This window comes from Ochlerotatus camptorhynchus, unplaced genomic scaffold (assembly GCF_037179485.1).
Source record: "Ochlerotatus camptorhynchus isolate MF236.1 unplaced genomic scaffold, CSIRO-AGI_Acam_v1.1 ptg000232l, whole genome shotgun sequence".
Lineage (NCBI taxonomy): Eukaryota > Metazoa > Arthropoda > Insecta > Diptera > Culicidae > Ochlerotatus > Ochlerotatus camptorhynchus.
In genome coordinates this window covers 2,513,978-2,539,293 of record NW_027040722.1, presented here as the reverse complement: position 1 = coordinate 2,539,293, position 25,316 = coordinate 2,513,978, and the positions used below count along the sequence as shown (strand labels likewise).

At 46.6% G+C, this 25,316-nt stretch overlaps 1 protein-coding gene across 1 annotated transcript; it reads right to left on the bottom strand.

The window, feature by feature from the left end:
* Positions 1-3,005: 3,005 nt before the first annotated feature.
* On the bottom strand, positions 3,006-25,218 carry LOC135704206 (uncharacterized). Its single transcript, XM_065225669.1, has 9 exons — positions 24,372-25,218; positions 24,141-24,301; positions 22,945-23,095; positions 22,614-22,879; positions 22,229-22,547; positions 7,431-7,646; positions 7,237-7,356; positions 7,005-7,181; positions 3,006-6,935 (listed from the first exon to the last, which is right to left on the bottom strand). Exons 1-9 carry the CDS (start codon positions 24,445-24,447, stop codon positions 6,607-6,609), a joined length of 1,815 nt encoding a protein of 604 aa, XP_065081741.1. The 5' UTR covers positions 24,448-25,218; the 3' UTR covers positions 3,006-6,606.
* Positions 25,219-25,316: the final 98 nt, after the last annotated feature.

Below are 25,316 nucleotides of genomic sequence, written 5' to 3'. Positions count from 1 at the left end.
CATTTATTACCTATCTACGGTTCCCGTTCCTAGATATGCCAATTACTATTGTTAGCAATTGGTTTCTAATACAAGTTGATGGTTATGTTCAGTGTATTTCCATTGCTCAGATATGTTCTTATTGAATAACGGATGGGTGGTAGTGATGTAATTAGAATTATGTTGGATTGGTGGTCATTGCTTCCATCTGTCTAAAGTTGCAGCACTGGATTTCTCCACTAATGTTTTGATTATTGCAAGTTGAGGTTATGGACAAATTTTACTCAGTTCGTTGAAGCATCGCTTAGAATTTAAGCTGATTATACATCTTTCTAGAGAATCAAATCAAATCCTTCCGTTTTGGATTCCCTAGAATCCCTTAGACTACCGTTTGGAATTCCCTAGAATCCAGTCTTCGTGGATTTTATGTCTTCTATCCAGCTTTCAATGCTCGGTAATGGCGGCCTGTTTGTATGAATAAATGTATCTTTCACTGTGCTTTTTGACACTAACTGGCGTATGTTGTTCCATTTTCTTCTGTTTCTGGGAGACGGAAAGGGTAAGGTCAAAATTCGAACCTCCAGATAGTGCGAAAAAGCACAGTGAAGGATGCATTTATTCATACAAATAGGCCGCCATTACCAAGCATGGAAAGCTGGATAAAGTTTTCAAATATTCCCGTCTGGGATTCCTGAGAATCTCGTCTGGGATTGCTGAGAATCTTGTCTGGAATTCCTGAATGTCTCGTCTGGGATTGCTGAGAATACCGCCTGGGATTGCTGAGAATACCGTCTGGTATTGCTGAGAATCCCGTCTAGGATTACTGAGAATCCCGTCTGGGATTGCTGAAAGTCCATTCTGGGATTGCTTTGAATCCCGTCTGGGATTATTGAGAATCTCGTCTGGGATTGCTGAGAGTCCCGTCTGGGATTGCTGAGAATACCGTCTTGGATTGCTGAGAATCCCGTCTGGGATTACTGAGAGTTCCGTCTTGGATTGCTGAGAATCCCCTCTGGGATTGCTAAGAATCTCGTCTAGGATTGCTGAGAGTCCCGTCTGGGATAGCTGAGAATCCCGTCTAGGATTGCTGATAATCCCGTCTGTGATTGCTGAGAATTCCGTCTGTGATTGCTGAGAATCCCTTCTGGGATTGCTTTGAATCCCGTCTGGGATTCTTGAGAATCTCAATTGGGATTGCTGAGAATTCCGTCTTGAATTGCTGAGAATCCCGTCTGGGATTGCTGAGAATTCCGTCTTGCATTGCTGAGAATCCCGTCTGTAGATTGCTTTGGATCTCGTCTGGGATTACTGAGAATCTCGTCTGGAATTGCTAAGAATCCCGTCTGGGATTGCTAAGAGTCCCGTCTTGGATTGCTGAGAATCCCCTCTGGGATTGCTAAGAATCCCGTCTGGGATTGCTGAGAGTCCCGTCTGGGATAGCTGAGAATCCCGTCTGGGATTGCTGATAATCTCGTCTGTGATTGCTGAGAATCCCGTCTGGGATTGCTGAGAATTCCGTCTTGCATTGCTGAGAATCCCGCCTGTAGATTGCTTTGAATCTCGTCTGGGATTACTGAGAATCTCGTCTGGGATTGCTAAGAATCCCGTCTGGGATTGCTAAGAGTCCCGTCTTGGGTTGCTGAGAATCCCCTCTGGGATTGCTAAGAATCCCGTATGGGATTGCTGAGAGTCCCGTCTGGGATAGCTGAGAATCCCGTCTGGGATTGCTGATAATCCCGTCTGTGATTGCTGATAATCCCGTGTGGCATTGCTGAGAATTCCGTCTGTGATTGCTGAGAATCCCTTCTGGGATTGCTTTAAATCCCGTCTGGGATTCTTGAGAATCTCAATTGGGATTGCTGAAAATTCCGTCTTGAATTGCTGAGAATCCCGTCTGGGATTGCTGAGAATTCCGTCTTGCATTGCTCAGAGTCCCGTCTGGGATTGCTGAGAATCCTGTCTGGGATTACTGAGAATCCCGTCTGGGATTGCTGAGAATCCCGTCTGGGATTACTGAGAATCTCCTCTGGGATTACTAAGAATCCCGTCTGGGATTGCTAAGAGTCCCGTCTTGGGTTGCTGAGAATCCCGTCTGGGATTGCTGAGAATCCCGTCTGGGATTGCTGAGAGTCCCGTCTAGGATTGCTTAGAATCCCGTCTGGGATTGCTGAGAATCCCGTCTAGGATTGCTGAGAATCTCGTCTGGGATTGCTGAGAATCCCGTCTGGGATTGCTGAGAATTCCGTCTTGCATTGCTGAGAATCCCGTCTAGGATTGCTGGGAATCTCTTCTGGGATTGCTAAGAATTCCGTCTTGCATTGCTGAGAATCCCGTCTAGGATTACTGAGAATCTCGTGTGGGATTGCTAAGAATCCCGTCTGGGATTGCTAAGAATCCCGTCTGGGATTGTTAAGAGTCCCGTCTTGGATTGCTGAGAATCCCCTCTGGGATAGCTGAGAATCCCGTCTGGGATTGCTGAGAATCCCGTCTGGGATTGCTGAGAAACCCGTCTAGGATTGCTGAGAATCCCGTCTAGGATTGCTGAGAATCTCGTCTGGGATTGCTGAGAATCCCGTCTGGGATTGCTGAGAATTCCGTCTTGCATTGCTCAGAGTTTCGTCTGGGATTGCTGAGAATTCCGTCTTGCATTGCTCAGAGTCCCGTCTTGGATTGCTGAGAATCCCGTCTGTGATTGCTGAGAATCCCGTCTGTAGATTGCTTTGAATCTCGTCTGGGATTACTGAGAATTTCGTCTGGGATTGCTAAGAATCCCGTCTGGGATTGCTAAGAGTCCCGTCTTGGATTGCTGAGAATCCCCTCTGGGATAGCTGAGAATCCCGTCTGGGATTGCTGAGAATCCCGTCTGGGATTGCTGAGAATCCCGTCTGGGATTGCTGAGAATCTCGTCTGGGATTACTAAGAATCCCGTCTGGGATTGCTAAGAGTCCCGTATTGGGTTGCTGAGAATCCCCTCTGGGATAGCTGAGAATCCCGTCTTGGATTGCTGAGAATCCCGTCTGGGATTGCTGAGGATCTCGTCTTGGATTGCTGAGAATTCCGTCTGGGATTGCTGAGAATCCCGTCTGAGTTTGTTGAAAATCCCGTCTGGGATTCATGAGAATCCCGTCTGGGATTGCTGAGAATCCCGTCTGGGATTGCTGAGAATCCCGTCTGGGATTGCTGAGAATCTCGTCTGGGATTACTAAGAATCCCGTCTGGGATTGCTAAGAGTCCCGTATTGGGTTGCTGAGAATCCCCTCTGGGATAGCTGAGAATCCCGTCTTGGATTGCTGAGAATCCCGTCTGGGATTGCTGAGGATCTCGTCTTGGATTGCTGAGAATTCCGTCTGGGATTGCTGAGAATCCCGTCTGAGTTTGTTGAAAATCCCGTCTGGGATTCATGAGAATCCCGTCTGGGATTGCTGAGAATCCCGTCTGGGAAGGAGTCAACTTCAAGATTGAGAAATAGCTTTCAAGCAGTTCAGTTAGATTGACTGGTGGCCTTGACCTCAATATACCTGTGTACCATCCTTTTGACCATTCGACTTTTTGTCCCTTGGAATTTGTCCATTCGACCTTTTGTATATTCGTCCTATTTTCCAACGATCTTCTGTCTTTTAACCTTTTACCCTTCAACCTTTTGTCGTTCGACCTTTGGCCATCTACATCCCACCTGAGATCTATGTGAGATACTCAGAATCCCGCCAGGGACGAATCCCTTTTGGAACACTACCTGGTGGGATTCTAAGGACTCCATAATGTTCTGAATAAAAAATATGTCTACTTAGGATTCCTTGGAATTTTGTCTACTGTCTTACCTGTCTCATAGCGAATATACGTTGTATCCGGTGGAAAATGAACTCGTCTAAAGTTGTATCCGAGGGACCGCGGATACAAAGTATATTCGTTATGAGTCAGGTAACACAGTAGGATTCCTTAATATCCATATCCAGGTAGAGTTTAGTGTAAGTAGTGTTCCTCAGACACTCGTCTTAGTTTCTCCACAGACAAACAGACGTAACTCTTTGAAAAAGTTTTTCTTGAAAACATAATATCTTAAAACATAGGACCTCAGTAGCGACATCTCTCGGACTTCTCGCGGAAAACAAGCTTGCTCGCTAACTCGCAAACAATATTGCATAAAAGTTCTATAGAATGTATAGAAACGTCAAAGTGATCCGATGCCAGCGCTGCGGCGAGTAGTTCGCGGAACTGATAATATTCAAATCAACCGTTAAATGCTTGAACGATGATACACAATGAAATTCAAAGAATAGTGCATGAGATAACATGCTAGAAATCTTAGGCGGGATTCTAAAAAACTTATAAGACGAGTTAGTTGATCTAATGGTGAGTATTCACCTAGGAATCTCCAGAATCCCACCCGAAACTGTTTGGAATCACACTTAGAATTTTGTAGAATGTCGTCTGAGACTCCATAGAATACCACAAGAAACCACCTGGCAATCCTGAACCCCTTTCAGTGATTCCGGATAATCAAATCCGAAATTGCATAGAATCCTGCCAAAAGTGATCAAGAGTTTCACCAAGGATTCCACTGGCTTTGGCATTATTCAATATCCAGATCAGAATCCTTCCACAAGGTAACAGTTTGGAATACAGTTTGAGTTTTTTTTTCAACCTGGGATTCCTCAGAATCTTCATTACGAGTCTCCTAGAATACCATTTGCCCGTGGTGACACTGAAGCTTCATGCCTTTTTTGAAATTGTAGGCTACAACTTTCTAAAATTGCAACCGATTTAAAAAAAATATTGAGGTTTAATACGAAAAAATCCGGACACTAAAATTTTGATGGTGATTAAATGCGTTTTATTTTTCATAGTTCAATGTACCAGCTTTACATTAGTAGGTATTATGCTTATTGTAAGACCATTGTTTCAGTCTTGTTTCCTAGCATAGGCCATTGCTCGAACTTTTCTTCGTACACGGTCCATCATCTTTGACATGAGCCCTGTTCCCACTGTTTAACTACCAAATTCCATTTCCGCTTGAAATCCTTCAGGTCAATTGCAGTTCTACTCTTTTTCTTCAGTATGTGCATCACAATTGACCAGTATTTCTCAATTGGCTTTAGTTTCGGGGTATTGGCCGGATTCATCTCCTTGGGAACCACTGTGACGCCATTTTTGCTGTACCACTGTTGGGTGGATTTTGAGTAGTGGCAGCTTGCCAATTCTGGTAAGAATAGGCAATCCACCTCATGTTGCTCCAGAAAAGGCGGCGGTCTCTTCCGTAGGCACTCCTTGTGGTAAATTTGCTGGTTCATGGTTCCAGAAGTAACGAAAGTTTCGCTTTTCAGTCTACAAACTGTAGATTACTTGCCAGACAAGGAACTTTTTGGGAAATCTCGATTTCTTTTTGATTTAACATTCTTCCGGTCAACCGAGGTAAAAAATTCCTGCCCAGGAATTTTATCGAAAACTGCCAGGAGCGGATCAACCGGGATTTTCGTTTCGAGCGTGCAGGATCGAATCGCGACGTGCTTGCACCGGTGAAGCCATGATGTGAAAAAAATAACTTATTCTGACAACCAATGCCTACTGTGATTCTATACACTCTTAGCTTGATTCAGTGAAATTCTGTAAAATGTTACTCAAAAAATGCATTAATGGCAGCTTTTTTAATGGGTCCGAATTTTTCCGCGTTCAACCTTCAGTTCTTCTATTATCGGAAGAAAATCCAGGCCAATATCTCAAGACACTCCAGAGATAATGGTTTTTAAAATTGGTTACACTCTGGACGGGAAAGGGTTAAAAAGGATTCTCAGAAGTCAGAATCGAGCTCAAAACTTCGAAGCATCAACTCCGCGGAACTCAGAGCTAGGCTTCTGCCAAATGGTCCATAGCTCAAACAAAAGCTGGAATTGACCAGCGTTTTCCCTACATCTGGAAATTGGGCGCGGAGCAGACAACGATCGTAGGTGCAACCGTCAACACTGGTGCATTGATTGCATACATTTCGAAGCTTACCTGTTGAGCCTGTTGGACACACAAATGCCTAGGAGCATGTTCGACCAATTGATACATTACGTGCATGAAATGCTGTCAGAATTGCATGTAAACCTAAACCACATGACCAATGAGAATAACTCAGAGACATAGAGACACTTCTTCTATAGATAAAAACCCAAGAACTCAGCGGTGAGTCTTGCAGTTTTTAGAAAATTCTCATACAACTGTGTAGGAATGACTCTTTCTCTGGGTTATTCTCATTGGCCATGCAAGCAGCATCTTGGCTACAGGATGCCGCTATTCCTGAAAGGTTATTGCTCATAATAATAATAGATACCTAGTACATAGATTATGTTTGTATGGGCAGGGCAGTTACTAACCATAATCGGATACCAGAGGTGAGATATGCAAGACTTCGCCTACGATCACTAAACGATTCACGTGTTCCAAAACCTCTCGCGTCTTATTAATCCAAATTCTATTGCACACCTGCTCGCTCATCAAGTGGCCGGAAAATACAAGAAAAGCCATCACACTAATACATTAGAGATCCCGGTGGAGGACCCTATTTCAAAACAAAACTCTGCCAATCACTCAGTAATTCCTTCAAAGTAAAATGGAAAACAACGATTCAAACCTGCATCTACCGCCGACCTAGGTCATCGAACCGTACCGCAGCGAACTATCGCCCACCGCCGACGGAGACATGTCGTCACCGTCGTGGCTGGCCCCACTGGACCCCAGGCGAAACCGTGGCAGTCTGAACGAATCCCGCATACTGTCCAGCAGCCGCTGTTGGAACGTCTTGTACTCCATGTCGTCATCCAGCGAATTCGTATCGCCAAAGTTGAAATCGGCCACCTCGATGATGAAGCGTTCCCGATTCTGGATGTAATAGGCCACGCCAAAGACCACCAGAATTACCGCCAGCAGGCAAAACCCAATGGGGACTACGATGACCGATAGCTGGGATTTGGGTTGATCTGTGAAAAACGTGTCAGATTAGCCGGGTGTTTGGGGCTGCCATTTATGTCGCACATGTGCCAACTTACTCTCATAGATCTGCAGTCCAACTTGAATGACCTCCTCGGATATCCGGTTTTTCAGGAAGACTACCAACGAGCGCTGCTCTTTGAAGATCAACCACGAGGTAAACTTGAAGCTACAGCGATCGTCTTTCGATATCCATCCATTGGTACACGTTTCGTTTTGGGTTAGATTGTGTTGCCCTGCGGAAAATCGATTTTCGTTATTCGCAGTCATAACCTCAAACCCGTGAATTACCTTTGAAGAGACTGTAGCAGAAGCTGAACGGTGGCGTCCCCGAGCACTGGAAGGTGAGATTGGCCGAATGACCCTGCTGGACCCACTGCGGACCAGTGACGTTGAGCTTAGTGATCGGATCTGGATCATGAACAAAATGGAAGGTCAAGTTGGTCAAATTAAAAAAAAAAAAAAAACGATGTTTTGTCACTCACTTTGAACGATGATCTTTCTCACAAAATGACCGTAGGTTTTCTTCGGATCCGGAGGAATCATCGAACTGTTACCGCAAACAAACGGCTGCCGGGAATCGTCGATGTTGAAGCCGGGATCGGCCTTTTTGACGATGCGACTCACTTCGACCGATTCATGGTCCAGATCCTCATGCAGCAGAAGATGGTCCGGTATCCGCTCGCCGTTCAGGATGATGCCTGGAAGGATACGATCATATATGTAAGTTTTTTTTACTGAAAACAAGATCTACTGAGGGATTTCAATAATCACATATTGTAACAAATTGCTCGACCACCCCTTGAAAATTACGTCATGTTATTACAACCCCTCTAGCCCCTAAATATTTCAATGTTTGTTTGGTAAGGAATTTTATAGATTTTTAATCAAAGTATGACCTCTTATTTATTTACCTCCCGTTGATCACTTACACACTTAGTTTTTTCTACCGAGCTCGGCTGTGCAAATCTCGGCAAAATAAGTTCCACTGAGATCTCAGCAAAAGTGACATTTGATTGCTGAGTCTCGGATAATGCTTAGCTGAATCTCAGCAAACAAATGAAATGTTTGCTGAGATCTCAGTAAAACTTTTTTTGCCGAGATTTGCACAGCCGATCTCGGTAGAAAATTCTAAGTGTGTAAGACACCTTGCTGAAGGTGGAAGTGCATAATCTCATGCTATAGACGTGCATGGGACACCAAGAATTTAAAAAGTAGTGAAGGAATCACACATTCTGCTGTTTTATTTATTTGCCACGTCGTAGTACACTGCCCTGTGCGGTCTTGCCGCAAGCAGGACGTCCTGATCTTCTACCAAAACGCCGGTGGAATAAATTCTGATGTTGAAGAGTACCGCCTAGCTGTATCGGATTGCTGCTACGATGTAATTGTCCTGTGCGAAACGTGGCTCGATTATCGAACGCTTTCCAGTCAAGTCTTCGGTCCTGACTACGAGGTCTTTCGTTGCGATCGGAGTCCTAACAACAGCCGCAAATCTACTGGTGGAGGTATCCTTGTAGCTGTCCGTGGCGGGTTGGAGGCAAAGGCCATCGAGAACGATTCATGGAACTATGTGGAGCAGGTTTAGACAGCCATCAATCTGGGTGATCGCACACTATTTCTATGCGCTCTGTACATTCCACCTGATCGAGTCCGGGACAATGAACTCATCGATACTCACTGTCGGTCAGTTTTCACAGTTATCGAAAGTGCCATTCCAGTTGATGAGATATTCATTTTTGGTGACTTCAATCTGCCAGGCGTTTCGTGGAGTTCATCTCATAGCGGATTCCTGTATCCAGATCCTGATAGCTCTACATTACACGCAGGAGCTATTAGCCTTCTCCACAACTACAGCACAGCGACGCTTTCTCAAATTAACCATGTAGTCAACGAAAATGATCGTAGTTTGGACCTCTGCTTCGTGAGCACACAGGACAGGGCTCCATTAATTTTCTCGGCTCCTTCTGCACTAACTAAGCTAGTTCCACATCACCCAGAGGAGGGTCACTGATGAGGACAAACTCGTGCGTGATTTCGTCGATTCTCCTGCTACGGTTTCTTATGACTTCCGTAAAGCTGACCACCGTAGAATCATAGATGTATTGTCTAGCATGGTATGGGAGAACATCCTTGATCCAGATGACGTTGGAACTACGTGAACGAGCAACGCAGGAAATTCGGCCTCCCATCGTCTATGGAATTCAACGGAGAAGTTGCTACCACCGTTCAGGATATATGCCACCTTTTTTCCGAAAAGGTTGCCAGTGTATTCACTAATGAGATACTAACTGACGACCATATTAACCTGGCTGCCAGGAGCGTTCCAGTAAATGATCAAACGCTGGGTGCAATTGATGTTAATGCTGAGATGATTTCTAAGGCCGCGACTCTGCTCAAGTCATCCTTCAATCCTGGACCTGATGGAGTTCCATCTGTATTTTTGAAGAGACATATTACTTACTTACTTAACGATCCTGCGCACCTCCAGGGGTGCAAAGGGCCTTTGTGAAAGATTTCCATCCTGGGCGATTACTAGCTTTGGCCTTGACCTGTGCCCAAGTCAAGTTTCGGTCAACGTTCTTAATTTCACTGTTTAGGCTCCGCCGCCACGAGCCTCTAGGTCTGCCTCTGCTGCGATGTCCTGCTGGATTCCAGTCCAGTGCTTGCTTGCAGATTTCGTTTCCGCTCCGTCGTAGTGTGTGGCCGACCCACCTCCACTTCCGTTCACGAATTTCTGTCTATATCGGCTTCTGATGGCACAAACGATGAAACTCGGAATTTGAGATCCAATTGTGGGGCCACCAGGCACGAATTATGTACCGCAGGCATCGGTTGATAAACACCTGCAGCTTCTGAGTGTTCTCCGCTGATACACACCATGTTTTACTGGCGTATAACAGCACAGACTTCACGTTCGTGTTAAAAATTCGGATTTTGGTGCGTCGACTGATCTGATTTGCTCTCTATACATTTTGCAAACTGGCAAAAGCAGCCCTCGCCTTCTTAATCCGTGCACCTGTGTCGCTCTTGGTGCCGCCGACCGACGCTATCTGGCTGCCAAGATATTGGAAGCTTTCGACTTTCTCCACTGCCTGCCCAGCTACCGTGAAATTGGAACGGTTTTCCGTGACCAACGATTTGGTCTTGTTGACGTTGATATGGTTAGACCTGCTTCAGAGGAGCGTTCCACAAGGTCGTCGAGCTTACTCTGCATGTCAGAGCGCCGTTGTGTGTGTGTGTGTGTGTGTGTGTGTGTGTGTGTGTGTGTGTGTGTGTGTGTGTGTGTGTGTGTGTGTGCTTTTTTTTTTTTTTTTTTTTTTTTTTTTTTTTTTTTTTTATAGTAAGGTTTAGGAAAGCTTCAAGAAGCCTGGCCTGTAGTGAAGGTGGGACGGTGTGGTATCCACTAGTTGCCTAGTGCAGCTCCCATTCCTTACTCTCTCCTCTGCCTGGATCCCCCCGGGACCACTGTGAAGCGACTACTTCGGGGGGTGGCTGTGCTCATGCACTTGTCGTACTCTCAGCGCTAGCTGGCGTTGCTAGATCGCTGCTCTTCTCTCCATTTACGCTGCAGCTCTGACATAATCTGTGTGACTGCCCTGCTGACGGCATTCCAAGAGTCCTCCTCTCGACACATTTCATCGACGACATTCTCCACGTTAAGGACGGGCATCTCCGTTCGCACTGCCTCGAACCTTGGACAGTCAAAGACCACATGCTCCGGCGTTTCATCGACGTTGCCACACTCCGGACAGAGGGGTGACGCTGCGTGTCCGAACCGATGCAGGTATTTCCTGAAGCAGCCGTGGCCAGACAGGAACTGCGTTAGGTGGAAATTGACTTCTCCGTGTTTTCTGTTCACCCAGGTCGAAAGAATCGGTATTAGTCTATGTGTCCATCTACCGTTCTCCGTCGTGTTCCACTCCTGTTGCCACTTAGCCAATGACTCCACTCTCACAACTTTCCGTACTCTTCCGGCTTCTCTCTGCCTGTAGCACTCACTGTCCTCCGCCAGGGTGATGCCGATAGGGATCATACCGGCGATAACGCATACTGCTTCCGACGAGATGGTTCTGTACGCACTCACGACTCGCATGGCCATGAGCCGGAACGTACTGCTCAGTTTCCTTTGGTTCTGCTTCGTTTCCAGCGCTGGAACCCAGGCTGGACCTCCATATCTCAGTATCGATGATGACACGCTGGCCAGAAGACGCCTCTTGCTACTGCTGGGACCAGCGTTGTTCGGCATGATTCTAGCTATCGCGTTGATGGCCTTCGAAGCCTTCTCACAGGCATATTCGACGTGGCTGTTGAAGTTTAGCCGGTCATCGATCATCACTCCCAGGTATTTTAACACACGCTTCGAGGCTATGGTGTGCTCCCCGACGGTGATTTCCGCCCGCTGTACCGCTTCACAGTTACTGACCAATAACACTTCCGTTTTGTGGTGGGCTATTTGCAGCTTCGCTCCTTTCATCCAGTTACCAATCATGTCGATTGCCTCGGTTGACAACACTTCCACCTCTTCCAGCGTCTCGCCTGTTACCGTCAAGACGACGTCGTCCGCAAAGCCAACGATCTCAACTCCTTTGGGCAGTTTCAGCGTTAGCACGCCGTTGTACATCCCGTTCCAGAGCGTTGGACCAAGGATGGAGCCTTGTGGAACTCCCGCTGTGATCCTAATCGATCTCTGTCCCATGTCTGTCTCGTAGACCAGAACCCGGTTCTGGAAATAACTCCTCAGGATCCTGCACAGGTAGTCAGGGACCCTCATTCTATGCAGTGCTTCGGCGATGGCCTCCCAGCTGGCGCTGTTGAACGCATTCTTGACGTCGATCGTTATGACGGCGCAATATCGATCTCCTCTCCGCTTCTGTTTGGACGCCTTTTCAGCTCTCTCGACCACTGTCCGAATTGCATCCACCGTCGATCTCCCTTTCCGGAATCCGAACTGCCTCTCCGACAATCCGTGCTCACTCTCCGTGTATTTCGTCAGCCTGTTTAGGATGATCCTCTCCAAGAGTTTTCCGAGTGTATCCAGCAGGCATATAGGCCTGTATGATGCTGGATCCCCCGGCGGTTTTCCTGGTTTCGGCAGCAACACTAGCTTCTGTATCTTCCACCTGTCAGGGAAGTGACCCTCGTTCAGGCATTTCTGCAGCACCATCCTGAACATGTCCGGGGATGACTGGATCGCCGCTTTCAACGCTACGTTGGGGATTCCATCCGGACCGGGAGCTTTCTTCACCTTCAATCCTTTCGCCACTACTACGAGCTCCTCGTTGGTGATTTCGACGTTATCTCCCTCTCTTTCTCCGTACGGTGTAGGTGGCCAGGTTGTTGGGTCGTGCTTCGGGAAAAGTCCTTCCACGATGACTTTCAGCTTCTCTGGGCACATTTCAGCGGGCATCGTTGGACCTCTGATCTTCGCCATCACGACTCGGTATGCGTCGCCCCAGGGGTTGGCATCAGCGTCTTGACACAGCTCCTTAAAACAGTTCGACTTGCTCTGCTTAATCACTCGTTTAAAAGCGGCCCTGGCCGCTCGAAACACTTCTCTTCGTTCCTCTCTGTCTGCTTCCGTTCTTGCTCTCTGAACACGTCTTCTGGCTCTGAGACAACTAGCGCGGAGAGTACTAAGTGCCTCGTTCCACCAGTAGACTGGACGCCGTCTGTTATTTCGCTCCAGTTTCCTCGGCATGGTCGTGTCACATGCTCTCACTACCGTTTCTGTCAGCTCGTCCGCATTTAGATCTACGGGACTCCCGTCCACACGAAGTGCCTCAACGAACAAATCCTTGTCGAAAGCTTTCGTCTTCCACTTTCGGTCACAAGTTCTCGTCCTCCGTACTGCCACAGTATTCCGTTGACCGATGCCATATCGTATCGCCTGATGGTCGCTATGGGTATATCCTTCGCACACTCTCCAATCCATGTTTGCCATCAGCGACGGACTGCAGAAAGTAACGTCGATAATGGATTCTCGGCCATCTCTGCGAAAAGTGCTGCTGGTGCCTTTATTGGCCAGCATAACTTCCAGTTTTGCCAGAGCTTCCAGCAGACTGTGCCCTCTTGCATTGGAACACCTGCTTCCCCACTCCACTGCCCAAGCATTGAAGTCTCCTCCGATGACTACCGGTCGTCGTCCGACCAGCTCTTCGGTAAGTCCATCAAGCATCTCGTAGAACTTCTCAATCGTCCATCTGGGGGGTACGTAACAACTACACATGAAGATTCCGTTGATTTTGGCGATGACGAAGCCTTCGTATGAGCTCGCAACCACTTCTTGAATGGGGTATCTGCCCATAACTTGTATAGCTGCCATCCCAGCTCTATCCGCAACCCAGTTACCGTTATCGGGAGGGACTCGATACGGTTCCGCAATGATTGCAACGTCGCACTTTGTTTCTGTTGTCGACTGCCACAACAGTTGCTGAGCAATGTCGCAATGATTGAGGTTTATTTGGGTTACCTCCATTACTGTTGGCCTGCCATCGCCTTTTTGTATGCTAGGCATTTGAAGCCTCCCGTCGTATGATCGTTACCGTCCTCTTTTTTGCAGAGCATACACCTCGGATGCTTCGTGCAGCCTCTTGCAATATGGCCTTTTTCTCCGCATTTCCTGCACAGATCAGATCTGTCAGGGCCATTGCAGTTCCTCGCCTGGTGACCGAATCCCATGCACTTGAAGCATCGCTCCAATTGCTTGGTAACCCGAGGAGTGGCTTTCAGCGAGCACAATGACCAGCCAACCTTGACCTTGCCCGTCTCCAACAGCTTATTCGCTGCAGCTGTCGAAAGCCGTATAACCGCCGTTTGCATGCCGCCGTACGCCTTCCTCATGCGGATTGACATCGGGACATCTCCCAGATCGCAGTGCACTCTCAACGCACTTCTTAGCTCCTCTTCTGTGTGTGTGTGTGTGTGTATGTGTGTGTGTGTGTGTGTGTGTGTGTGTGTGTGTGTGTGTGTGTGTGTGTGTGTGTGTGTGTGTGTGAATGTATGTGTGTGTGTGTGTGTGTGTGTGTGTGTGTGTGTGTGTGTGTGTGTGTGTGTGTGTGTGTGTGTGTGTGTGTGTGTGTGTGTGTGTGTGTGTGTGTGTGTGTGTGTGTGTGTGTGTGTGTGTGTGTGTGTGTGTGTGTGTGTGTGTGTGTGTGTGTGTGCAATCTAACCCCAACTGTCCGGCAGTGTTATTATGGAAGAAAACTGCTTTTTACTACCCTTCAATTAAAGCAGGTTTAGTCCGGGAGTTAGAAGGTGTTAGTTCTATTGCAGCTCCAGTGACCCATTTCAGAATGTCTAGTAATTCACGACCACTCCGAGGTCACTTTTACTTACAATAAACCCCGCATGTTCACTCTACCTTTTTCAAATGGATAATGGTATCATAAACACACTTCCAGATTCAAAAAATATTACTTCCAAATCTGGCACGTACATAGTTTAGAAATTTGTTCAACTGTATTAAATCGATTTGAATGGACATTTCTTACCAATTTTGTTTCGAATACCTCTTGATTCATCTGCTGGCAGCACTTACTGGCCCTTACCGGCGACGAACTCGTCTGCCCGCAAAAGCAACAACGCCTAAATCTCAAAGCTCTCCGGACGTCCCCTCGAAAATGCAATCGAGATATGTATAAGAACAATCTTCAACTGGAACGTACTCACCAAATCAATACATCCGGGAGCACATTCCCGATGCTTATTTTTCTTGGTTTCGATCATATCTTACCGGTCGGCAACTAAAGGTTGCCATAGGAGATTGTAGATCAGCTAGCTTCTTCGCCACATCAGGTATACCTCAGGGAAGCCACATGGGACCGTTAATTTTTAGACTGTACTTCAACGACGTGCATCTGGTCATCGAAACTCCTCGGTTATCATATGCAGATGACCTCAAAATCTTCCTACGAATCTGCTCCAATACTGACTGTCACTTTCTTCAACGTCAGTTGAATATATTCGCTAGCTGGTGCAGGTTAAACAGAATGGTAGTGAACCCAGCCAAATGCTCCGCTATTACGTTCTCACGAAAACAACAACCGATAATATTTAGCTATGAACTGCTTGGCTCGACAATCGAACGTGTGAATCAGGTGAAAGACTTGGGTGTGATCTTGGATTCGCAGCTTTCATTCAAGCAACACATTGCATATGTTGTTGATGAGGTGTCAAGACGTTTAGGGTTCTTTTTTAGGATAGCTAAAAACTTCACTGATATCTACTGTCTAAAATCACTCTATTGTTCGCTTGTTCGATCGACGCTTGAGTATTGTTCAGCACGGTGCATTCAGGTGCGTTCAGCATTGTACAACAACGGTGCCGAGAGAATTGAATCTGTTCAATGTCGCTTTCTTCGTTTTGCGTTGCGTAGATTGCCTTAGAATAATCCGTTTCGATTACCCAGTAACGAAAGCCGTTGTCAACTTATCGACCTAGAACTTCTACGGACTAGAAGAGACACAAGCAGAGCCCTAACCGTGGCCGATATCCTGCAAGAAAGGACAGCTTGGGAGGCTATTCTGAGGCAAATTTACCTGAATGTTCAACCCCGACCGCTTCGTAATAGCCTTATGCTAAGACTAAAGAGCCTGAATTTATAAAGAGGCGACATCTTTTCCATTTGACAGGTCTTCTGCTCGATTGGAATGACTTTTCCTATGACTTTGACAGACAATCGTGAACGGTTGTGAGATAACGAAACCTCTTTAATTAATATTTGCCACTAAAAATAATCATATTTTTTTCTCTAAATTAAACTGGCAGCACTGTACGAAACGAACAACAGAAATAAACTGAACATTGTATACGACGGACGCATTCGAGTGTTTCTCTCGCGAAAACCATCACATTCCGAAATCGTATTTTGAACCAGTGAGCTATCGTGGAACATTTTGGTCCTTCGAGCCGGATGACCGGAGGAATGGTGATGGTCCTCGCGATCGAGCGGTTCGGAAAAGTGTTGTTTAGCACCGTGTGCTGAATTCGGCCCAAGGCCAAGAAAAAAAACAGAAGCGTGGTGCTGAGCCCAAGGCTACAGCGAGTGTGTGCCCGTGGCACAGGTGAAATCGGTCCGAGACCGAGAAGAATAACACTGGTGCTACGCGCAAGGCTACGCCACTAGTGAGAGCGAGTGTCCGTCACACGTCGAAATTAGGTGCAAGGTCAAGAAGAACGGTGGAAAGTGGCCCAAGGCTACGCCACAAGTAACAGTGTGTGTCCGAGGCACGAAGAAAAGTGACGCCATTTTGGCTGAAAACCAAATCGAAACCGTGTGAGCACGTTTCGCGAGAACAAAATCGCCATTTTGTTGGCTAGTGAAAACTAGAAACACTGGAATAAGAGACCAGCGGAGACACTGTTATGATTCCAATCAAACTGTCAAAAGCGGTTCCAATCTGCAATGTTTACAAATGGTTTGCTTCAATTAGGGAGGAGTATTAAAATCGTTTAACAATCACTCATGAACTTGCTCGTCGGTGCATTTGCGAAGTCACTAGCAAGCAGTTACAAATGCAAGTGATGCCAGGATTGCTTTGATGTTTATCTTGTTGCCAAATTCATGTTTTTTTTTCTCCGCTGGTCTCTTATTCCAGTGTTTCTAGTGAAAACATCGTCGCAATCGAACGATGTAAACAATAATAGAACCTGCAAACAAAAAGAAAATAAACAGTGCGTCAGTGCAATTCATATTGCCGTCGGAAAAACAAACAGTACGTGAATGTCCCATTCGGAAACTCCGCGTGGAAACGTTTCGGGAGTATCTCGTCGGAATATTTTGGATGCTCTAACGGGGAGTAGCAGCAAAAATCTACTGCAGTCGGTTGCCGATCAGAAAACGGCGAAGAAGAAGAAAGAAGAGAATATCATCATGGAGAAAAATCTGGAAGTGCTATACGATCGGCGCGATATGCTGGTTGACAAGCTGTTGCGGATGAACGAGACGCTGCGGGCAGAGAATGTCAACATTCATTTGCTCCAGCTCCAGTTGGAAACACTTCGTAGGTGTGCTGACGACTACGAGAGGATAAATGCGGATTATTATTTTGAGCAACGGATAGAGTACGCTACTTTCGAGGAGCTGCACAATCAGCTGTATATTTGTCTAAACACGAAGATCGATGCAGTTTCCTCAGCGACAAGCCAAAACCAGGTTGCTGTACCGCAACCGCCGGTGTACGTGCAACAGCAAGTGCCGCAATTACATGCACCATTTCCCACTTTCGACGGGAATCCAGAAAATTGGTATAGCTTCAAGAGCCTGTTTTCCAGTTTTATGGCTAGGTATGCGAACGAAACCCCGGCGATGAAGATTCTGCATCTGCGAAACTGCTTGACTGGTGAGGTGAAGGACAAGATTGACCAGGATGTTGTAAACAACAACGATTACGACATGGCCTGGAAAATCCTCGAAGATGCGTACGAGGATAAAAGGTTGAATTATGGACACGCATATCGATGCTATTCTCGACTTTCAGAAGATCGGTAAGGAAAATCGCGGTAAGTCAATCTCGAAGCTGGTCGAAGTTTGTGCTAAGCATGCTGATGCATTGAAGGGCCATGGTTACGTCGTGGAAGGATTATCCGAGCTGATTATCGTAAACGTTCTGTATAAGAAGCTGGACAGAGAGACTCAAGAACATTGGGAGTTGAAACTGGGCACCGGCAAGATGCCAGTATTCAAGGAGTTCATGGATTTTCTGAGGGAAATGGGACGCGTTCTGCAGCGGACTAATCGCTCACAGCAGCAAACGTCACAGTAGTGAACCGTCCTAAACAAGCAACGCCAAGCGTTGAACCAGAAGCAGTCAGCTCCAGTTTCGTCGAGATCGTTCGTCCAGACCACCAAGGAGAACTGCCCTTGCTGCAGAGAAGAGCATACTATATACAAGTTCCAGGAGCTTAGTGTGGGGGAGCGCAAATCCATCGTCACGAGGGCGAATTTGTGCTTCAATTGCTTGAAGTCCAAGCACCGAGTTGCTGACTGTCCGTCCGAACAAGGATGCAAAATCCGAGGGTGCGGTCGGAAGCACCACAGCTTGCTTCATCCCAGCGATGTACAGAAAGAATCCAGCAAACCTGAAAAGCCGCCACCAAAGCCAGTGGAGCAACCGGAGTCGTCAGGAAACAGTCCACAGAAAGAAATAGCAACCACCTTGTGCACTCACGGCGGTACGGTTAAGCCTCGGGTTAAGCGACACGTGCTTTTGTCTACAGCGGAGGTGTTGATGGTGGGAAAAGGAGGTACCACTATCAAATCTCGAGCGCTATTGGATTCAGGGTCCGATAGTAACATCGTAACGGAAAAGCTAGCATCCAAGCTAAATCTGAAGCTGCATCAAGTCGATCTGCCTATCAGTGGCCTCAACGATATCCAGACACGAGTTAAGTATATCGTTAGCACGAACATCGTTTCGCGCGTTAATTCTTTTTCCTCGTCCATTCTAGACTTCCTGGTCGTACCGAAGGTGACATCCAACCTACCAATCACTGAAGTGGATTACCGATCCTGGCTGCTACCAGCAAACGTCAAGCTAGCTGACCCATCGTTCCACACCCCCGGTGAGATTGACCTAATCATCGGCAACGAGATCTTCTTCGATCTGATCAAGCAAGGTCGTCTAAAACTGGGTAAGAACGAAGCGACATTGACAGAGACGGAATTAGGATGGGTCGTAGGAGGATCAGTACAGACCAAGAAGTCCAAGGAATGCTTGCGTCTGTGTCAACTGAACCACCAAGACGAGATGTTGAACAAGACGCTCATGCGATTCTGGGAGATCGAGAACGTTGGTACAGAGTCAAACATGACCGTTGCTGAAGCGCTGGTAGAGGAACACTTTGGGAAGACACGTACGAGAAGAAGACGGACGCTATACGGTTCGACGACTGCCATTCAATGACCGCAAGAAGCAGCTGGGCGAGTCGTTCGAGATGGCAAGCAAACGTTTGGACAAGCTATTGATTTCTTTGGCCAAGGACCCGGCCAAACGCGAACAGTACTTCGGATTTATGGCTGAATACCTGTCGCTCGGCCATATGGAGGAGATCACCGAGGACACCCGATATGGATACTACATACCACACCACGCCGTGTTCAAGGCCACGAGTTCCACAACAAAGGTTCGCGTGGTATTTGATGCCTCGGCCAGCACGACATCAGGAGTTTCCCTGAACGACACGGTTTGTGTGGGACCGACAGTCCAAAGCGATCTGCAGACAATCATTCTTCGGTTCTGCGCGCATCCGGTGGTATTAACGGCAGACGTGCCTAAAATGTATCGCCAGGTTTGGCTGAGCAAGAACGACCGCAAGTTCCAGAAAATAGTGTGGGTGGATAAAAACGGCGTACGCAAGGTGTACGAATTGAAAACAGTGACGTACGGGGTGGCTAGCTCACCGCATCATGCTACAAAAGCGCTAATTCAGTTGGCAACGGGCGAAGGTAAGGATTTCCCGTTAGCTGAACAAGACAGGCATAACATTTGATAACGGCACAAAAGCATTTGTAAACAAACTTTCTAAGGCCCTTTACACGCGAACCAAAGTACACCCACACAAACCAATACCACTTTCGGAAAGGTGATAGTTGCCCCTATCTGATGATGTTATTGGTTTGCGTGGGCGTACTTTTAATTGCGTGTAAAGGGCCTTAGAAAGTTTGTTTGCAAATGCTTTTGTGCCGTTATCAAATGTTATGCCTGAAGTGATCCGGTACGACAGTTACATCGACGATTTCCTAACTGGTGGAAAGTCTGCGGAAGAGGTGTTGAAGATCTATCGCGAGCTAACGTCGCTGTTGCAACGTGGAGGATTTGGCGTCCACAAGTTTTGTTCAAGTACTGAAGGCAATACCAGAGGAGCTGCAAGAGAAGTTCGTTAGTTTTGAGGATACTGGAATCAACAACACGATAAGGACACTGGGTTTGATTTGGAACCCGCTTGAGGATTATTTTGCATTCTTCGTCCAGCCGATCAGTGAACATACGTCGTCGACGAAGCGAATGGTTCTGTCCGATATCGGTCGCCTATTCGATCCCCTGGGATTCCTGGGACCGGTAATAACAGCAGCCAAATTGGTGATGCAGAATATATGGCGTCTTGGCTTGAACTGGGATGAAGAGCTACCGGAAGAATTGCTGCAGGAGTGGACTACGTTCAGGCAACAATTGCCTGTCGTCAACGAAATGCACAAACAGCGCTATGTGATCCCCGAGAACGCAGTACGAATCGAGTTGCATGGATTTTGGGACGCTTCGATGCGGGCCTATGGAGCGGTCATGTATACCAGGTGTGTCACAGCGGATGGCACGATTAGTGTGAACCTAGTTGCAAGCAAATCGCGAGTGGCTCCACTAAAACCGATGACGATTCCCCGGTTGGAATTATGCGGAGCAAAACTACTGGCGGACTTGACAAAGTGGTTGTTTCGATGAGAATTCATTTCGACGATGTGAAGTTGTGGTGCGATAGTTCCATCGTATTGTGCTGGCTCAAAAAGTCACCGTCGGCACTTAATCAATTTGTCTCGAATCGGGTGGCAACAATCGTGGAGTTGACTCAAGGTTAGCAGTGGAACTACATCCGATCGGAGAGCAATCCTGCTGACGTGATTTCAATAGGTGCATCACCGGTAGACTTGTTGGTCTACGATCTCTGGTGGAAAGGTTCACCACATCTACAGCAACTGGAATTGCAAGCAGGCGTAGCTGACGAGGTTCTTGAAATACCGGAACTCAAAATAACGACAGTACTAGCAACTGTGATAGAGGGCATTGGAATCAGACTGGATCGTGTTAGCGACTACCGTAAACTACAGCGTGCCTGGGCGTATGTCCTGAGGTTCATCGACAACGTGGTGCACAAGAAGCGTGACGTCACAAGTATCAGCGCCAACGAAGTTACCAGTGCAGAACGAGCAATGTTCTTGGTCCTACTGAAAGGGCTGAAAGCTGAATCAAGCAAACGGCACGGTCTATCCAACTTAGCACCGTTCATCGGACTGGACGGACTCATCAGAGTGGGCGGTCGGCTGAAATACTCGGCGATACCATACGACGGTAAGCACCAAGTGCTGCTGCCGGCAAAACACCATGTCACGGAGGCATTGATCCGGAAACTACACGAAGAAAACCAGCATGTGGGACAAGGCGGACTGTTATCCATTGTCCGTGAACGGTATTGGCCCCTACGGGCGAAATCAATCATCAAGCGAATCATTTCCCAATGCCAAATTTGTGCGAAGCATCGACCTAATCTCGGCAGTCAGTTCATGGGTAGCCTTCCGGAGGCTCGCGTTAATCCTGCTCCAGTATTCTCACGGGTTGGTATCGACTACGCTGGACCGTTCCAACTGAAACCAGAAGAAAGAAGCACGAAGACATTCAAGGGATACGTTGTCGTCTTTGTCTGCATGGCTGTGAAGGCGATTCATTTCGAATTAGTGTCAAACCTGACATCGGACCATTTCATCGCTGCTTTGCATCGTTTTGCTAGTCGACGTGGCTTTCCGTCCGATGTGTATTCCGACAACGGGACTTCGTTCGTTGGTGCGAACCACGAGCTCGCAGCGCTGAAAGGGTTATTCGAGGAGCAACAGCATCGTCTAAAGTTGGATGAATTCTGCTCGGTGAAGGGAATCACTTGGCATTTTATCCCGCCAAGAAGTCCCCACTTTGGTGGGATCTGGAAAGCAGGAGTTAAGTCGCTGAAGTACCACATGAAACGAGTTGTTGGCGAAACCAGATTGACAACGGAGGAGATGAATACATTTCTTGCTCGCACGGAGGCGATTCTCAACTCGCGACCCTTATTCGCGATGTCGGAGGATCCAAGCGATATGTCAGTACTTACACCGTCACATTTTTTAATTGGAAGGTCAGCAGTAGCCTTACCGGAACCATCATACGAAGACGAAAAGATCGGGCGCTTAAACAGATGGCAACATATCCAGTTGATGCAGCAACACTTCTGGCGTAGGTAGTCTAAGGAGTATCTACACCATAGTTGATAAGGTTAACATCATTTGGGGCTTCATCCAGCCTGTTGATGTAAAACAACAATAAAACAAAACAAAACAATAACAGTCCCATTAGCATTTTTAGCGAAAATTAGGTATACATACATACATTGGAATCGATTGTCAAGTACCATCACTTTACAGTGTACACGAAAAGTTTAATACTTTGTTCAGAATTTTTTTGAACAGGTGCAGTTTTTGTTGAAAACGAAATTTACATCGATTTGAAGATAGGTACTCTTGAAAATATTTGCTACTTACTTCGGATATCCGTCATATTGAGCAACAGGGGACTGATGCTGGCGAGGACATCCCTGGAAGACGCCACCTGCCTTCGCCGTCTTCGCGAACTCGGCTTGGGAGTTGTACTGGTGGTTGAGGTACTAGAGCTGGTCGTTGCCGGCGTTACTGTTGTTGTTGTACTGTTTGGCGGTACTGGAGTAGTAGTGGTAGTAGTTGCCGGAGTAGTAGAGCTGCTGGTTGTGGTAGCTGGTGTAGTAGTGGTTGTTGTTGTTGTCGTCGTAGTAGTAGTTGTGGTCGTAGTGGTGGTTGTGGTAGTGGTCGTTGTAGGATCCGGAAGCTACGAATTAAACAAGCAATTTGATCAAATCACTATTTCGGAAAACTAACATCAAACCAATTCTACCTTATCGAACGACGCCACTACCAACGCTTCAATGGTATACTCCTGGTTCTCTGTGGTGAAATTGCTCAGCTTGGTAAACTCATCCGACGTACCCAGGTATTGACAGTTGATGAACCAATAAGTCCGAATGTAGGTGGCCTTGGCCAGGACTCGCTGATCACCTTCGGTCAGCACAATGGTCTGGTTCAACGCGACGGCACTTGAGACGTACTCCGTATCCACGACGCTACTATTCTGAATCAGCTGCATCTGACCGTTGAGAAGACCTGTAGGAACAATACATGATGAATATCACAATGCAATGAAAGTAGCAATTCAGACGAAAACCTACTGGTCAGGTTGAATGCCATCGATTTTGTGGACGCTTCCATGTAGTAAAATATGATTAACCTTTTTACGACGATCGTGACAACGTAACTTCCAGCGTTTACATTGTTCTCGTACGATTGGGTCCAATTGAAGTAAGGATGTTTGCTGTATCCCTGTAGAAGAGTTATGCAAGTTTGAGATTTTCTATATCGATCCTTAATGGCAAGCTGGCGCTGTTCATTAGATGTGTAGACAGATTTTTAGGGTTTTTAGACTTCCCCCCATGTAGACAATCGTGTATACACATTTTTGGAAAGGTGGAGGTGTGCACCCGAATGCAAGGACATAGTTGAGTCTACTATTGTAGAAAATCGTAACTGATTGATCTTGGACGGAACGCTTCGAAATGTTTAGAAAAATAGGGTACACGCTTGATCCCGTTTGGGATACATTATTGGCTGCCTCCGAGAACGTAAGTTTATTTGAATAGCTTGTTTAACCAGGGCTCAAACAATCGTCACGTGAACAATGCGTAAAGAGCAAACTGAAACATTGAACGTCGCGTGAAAGTGGAGCTTAATGAAGTGCTTTTCGTAGCTTTTAGTTTTCGGATTTGAAAGATCGTCGGTTGCAATGGCTTGCTTACCGAGCAGAAAAAAACGTTCCCAAGTCCTTTCACGTTAAAGAGATTTATGGTCAAATCACTTGTTTGTCGTGTATTTGCGTCGTCGTCGGTGCCGAGTATGAATGATTACAACTCGAGTAAGGGTATAATGTGATATGAGGGACTCGGGGACCTTAGAGCGACCGTTTTTGCTTACTGAGCAGAACATCATGAGTCTAATCTCAGGCCCATCAACATTAGAATACTTTAGTACATTTCCATGCTTCCCGGACCACTTAACGTTCTTGATTTATTTCTCAGAGCTACTCATGACTGGAGGAACAGAATTCTAAAGCTGAATAAAATTCAAACGTGCCTTTTCCCAGAATGGATCATAACGCAACGGGGTGATCTAGTGATTTCAACATCTTATTGTGTACCCAATGATACCGGTATATTCATCCCGTATGATAACAATAATAATACCCTCTAATAAACATTCCACCATTCGCTCATTTCTAATTTGTATGAAAGCTAATACGTGACATTTTGACTAAAGCCAGCTACTTACTAGCCGAGCTTCTGATGACGGTGCAAATCGGAAATGTACTTACCGTCAACGTGTGCGGTGGATTCATGTTATCCGACCAGATGACCTCATAATCACCATCGACCGCCTTCCCGTCGGTCAGCAGCGTTGCTTGGAATTCCATCGTTCCGCCCAGGACGACCGAGCCGGACGTAGTTTTCAAATCGATGCTGTACTGTGCTGACACTGTGTCCATCGGAATATAACAAATCAATTGCTTATCGCTTCAAACATTCCTAATATTGCTCTGACTCACCCATTCGTGTTGCTATCAGCACCAACAAAGAAGTGACCAAAAGCCACCAGTTCAAGACTGACATTTTTCCACCCATTTTAGTCTGTCCTCCGTCTGCCTACGTAATCTTTCAATACACACAGATTGTGATTCCTTTCTATAACTGTACGTGCAATTAGCGCTCTAAGGCTTCCAGATTCTTCACTTGCTCAACAAAATCCGTTTTACGAAACCCTTCTTCGTTCTAAATCTCACTGATAAGCCTCCGCACCAGATCGAACTAGAGCAGTTCGGCTTATCTCATATCACGACACTGACCACTACCTTCTTCTTTAAAGCTGCCGTTGCCCATCGTCCGGAACTTCCATTCACGTACAATCCGGACTTCTACGACCGGATGTACACTTTCATTACCGATATATCTGGCTGTTCTCCTTTTCTCAAGGGAAATCACTGCTAATCTGAACCACAATATGCAAATTATTCGCACAGTTGCGTTTTTAGTTTACCCCCTTCTCGACTGGAATACCCCAAAACCAGCCTTGCCTCAGTAAAGGTAACTGCGCTGTCGGGTTTATCGTCGCAGTTCGTTGCTGAATAATTTATGTTCCCCCACCGCAGCACACTTCGCCTACTCACACAGCCGCTGCGAGGACCGATCGAAACCGTCGATTATATTATTAATATTACTAGGTATGAAGATAATCCAGTTATTTTTCTTTCTTTTTACTCCTGCTGCACACAATTTGACACGAAAGCTACTTATAGGAAAATAACAGCGAAAAGTGTTCAACGCCAAATCGTGAACGCACGACGGAAAATGCTAAAAACAAAGTGACGGTGACAAGGATAGTGAACGATGTCGCTGCCAAGTGCCAGACTGATGAATGATGAAGTTTTTTTTTTTCGATTCTCATGAGCAAGCAGTCAACCACAACAACAATAACAGCAAAGTAACATCAAAAT

Bases quoted from the DNA above. Each gene is read 5' to 3' on its own strand.
- LOC135704206 (XM_065225669.1), bottom strand. From the start codon at position 24,447: ATGGGTGGAAAAATGTCAGTCTTGAACTGGTGGCTTTTGGTCACTTCT. The intron at 22,880-22,944 runs GTAGGTTTTCGT...TTGTTCCTACAG, and splicing joins GATGGCATTCAACCTGACCA to GTCTTCTCAACGGTCAGATG. The intron at 7,357-7,430 runs GTGAGTGACAAA...TTCATGATCCAG, and splicing joins GAGAAAGATCATCGTTCAAA to ATCCGATCACTAAGCTCAAC.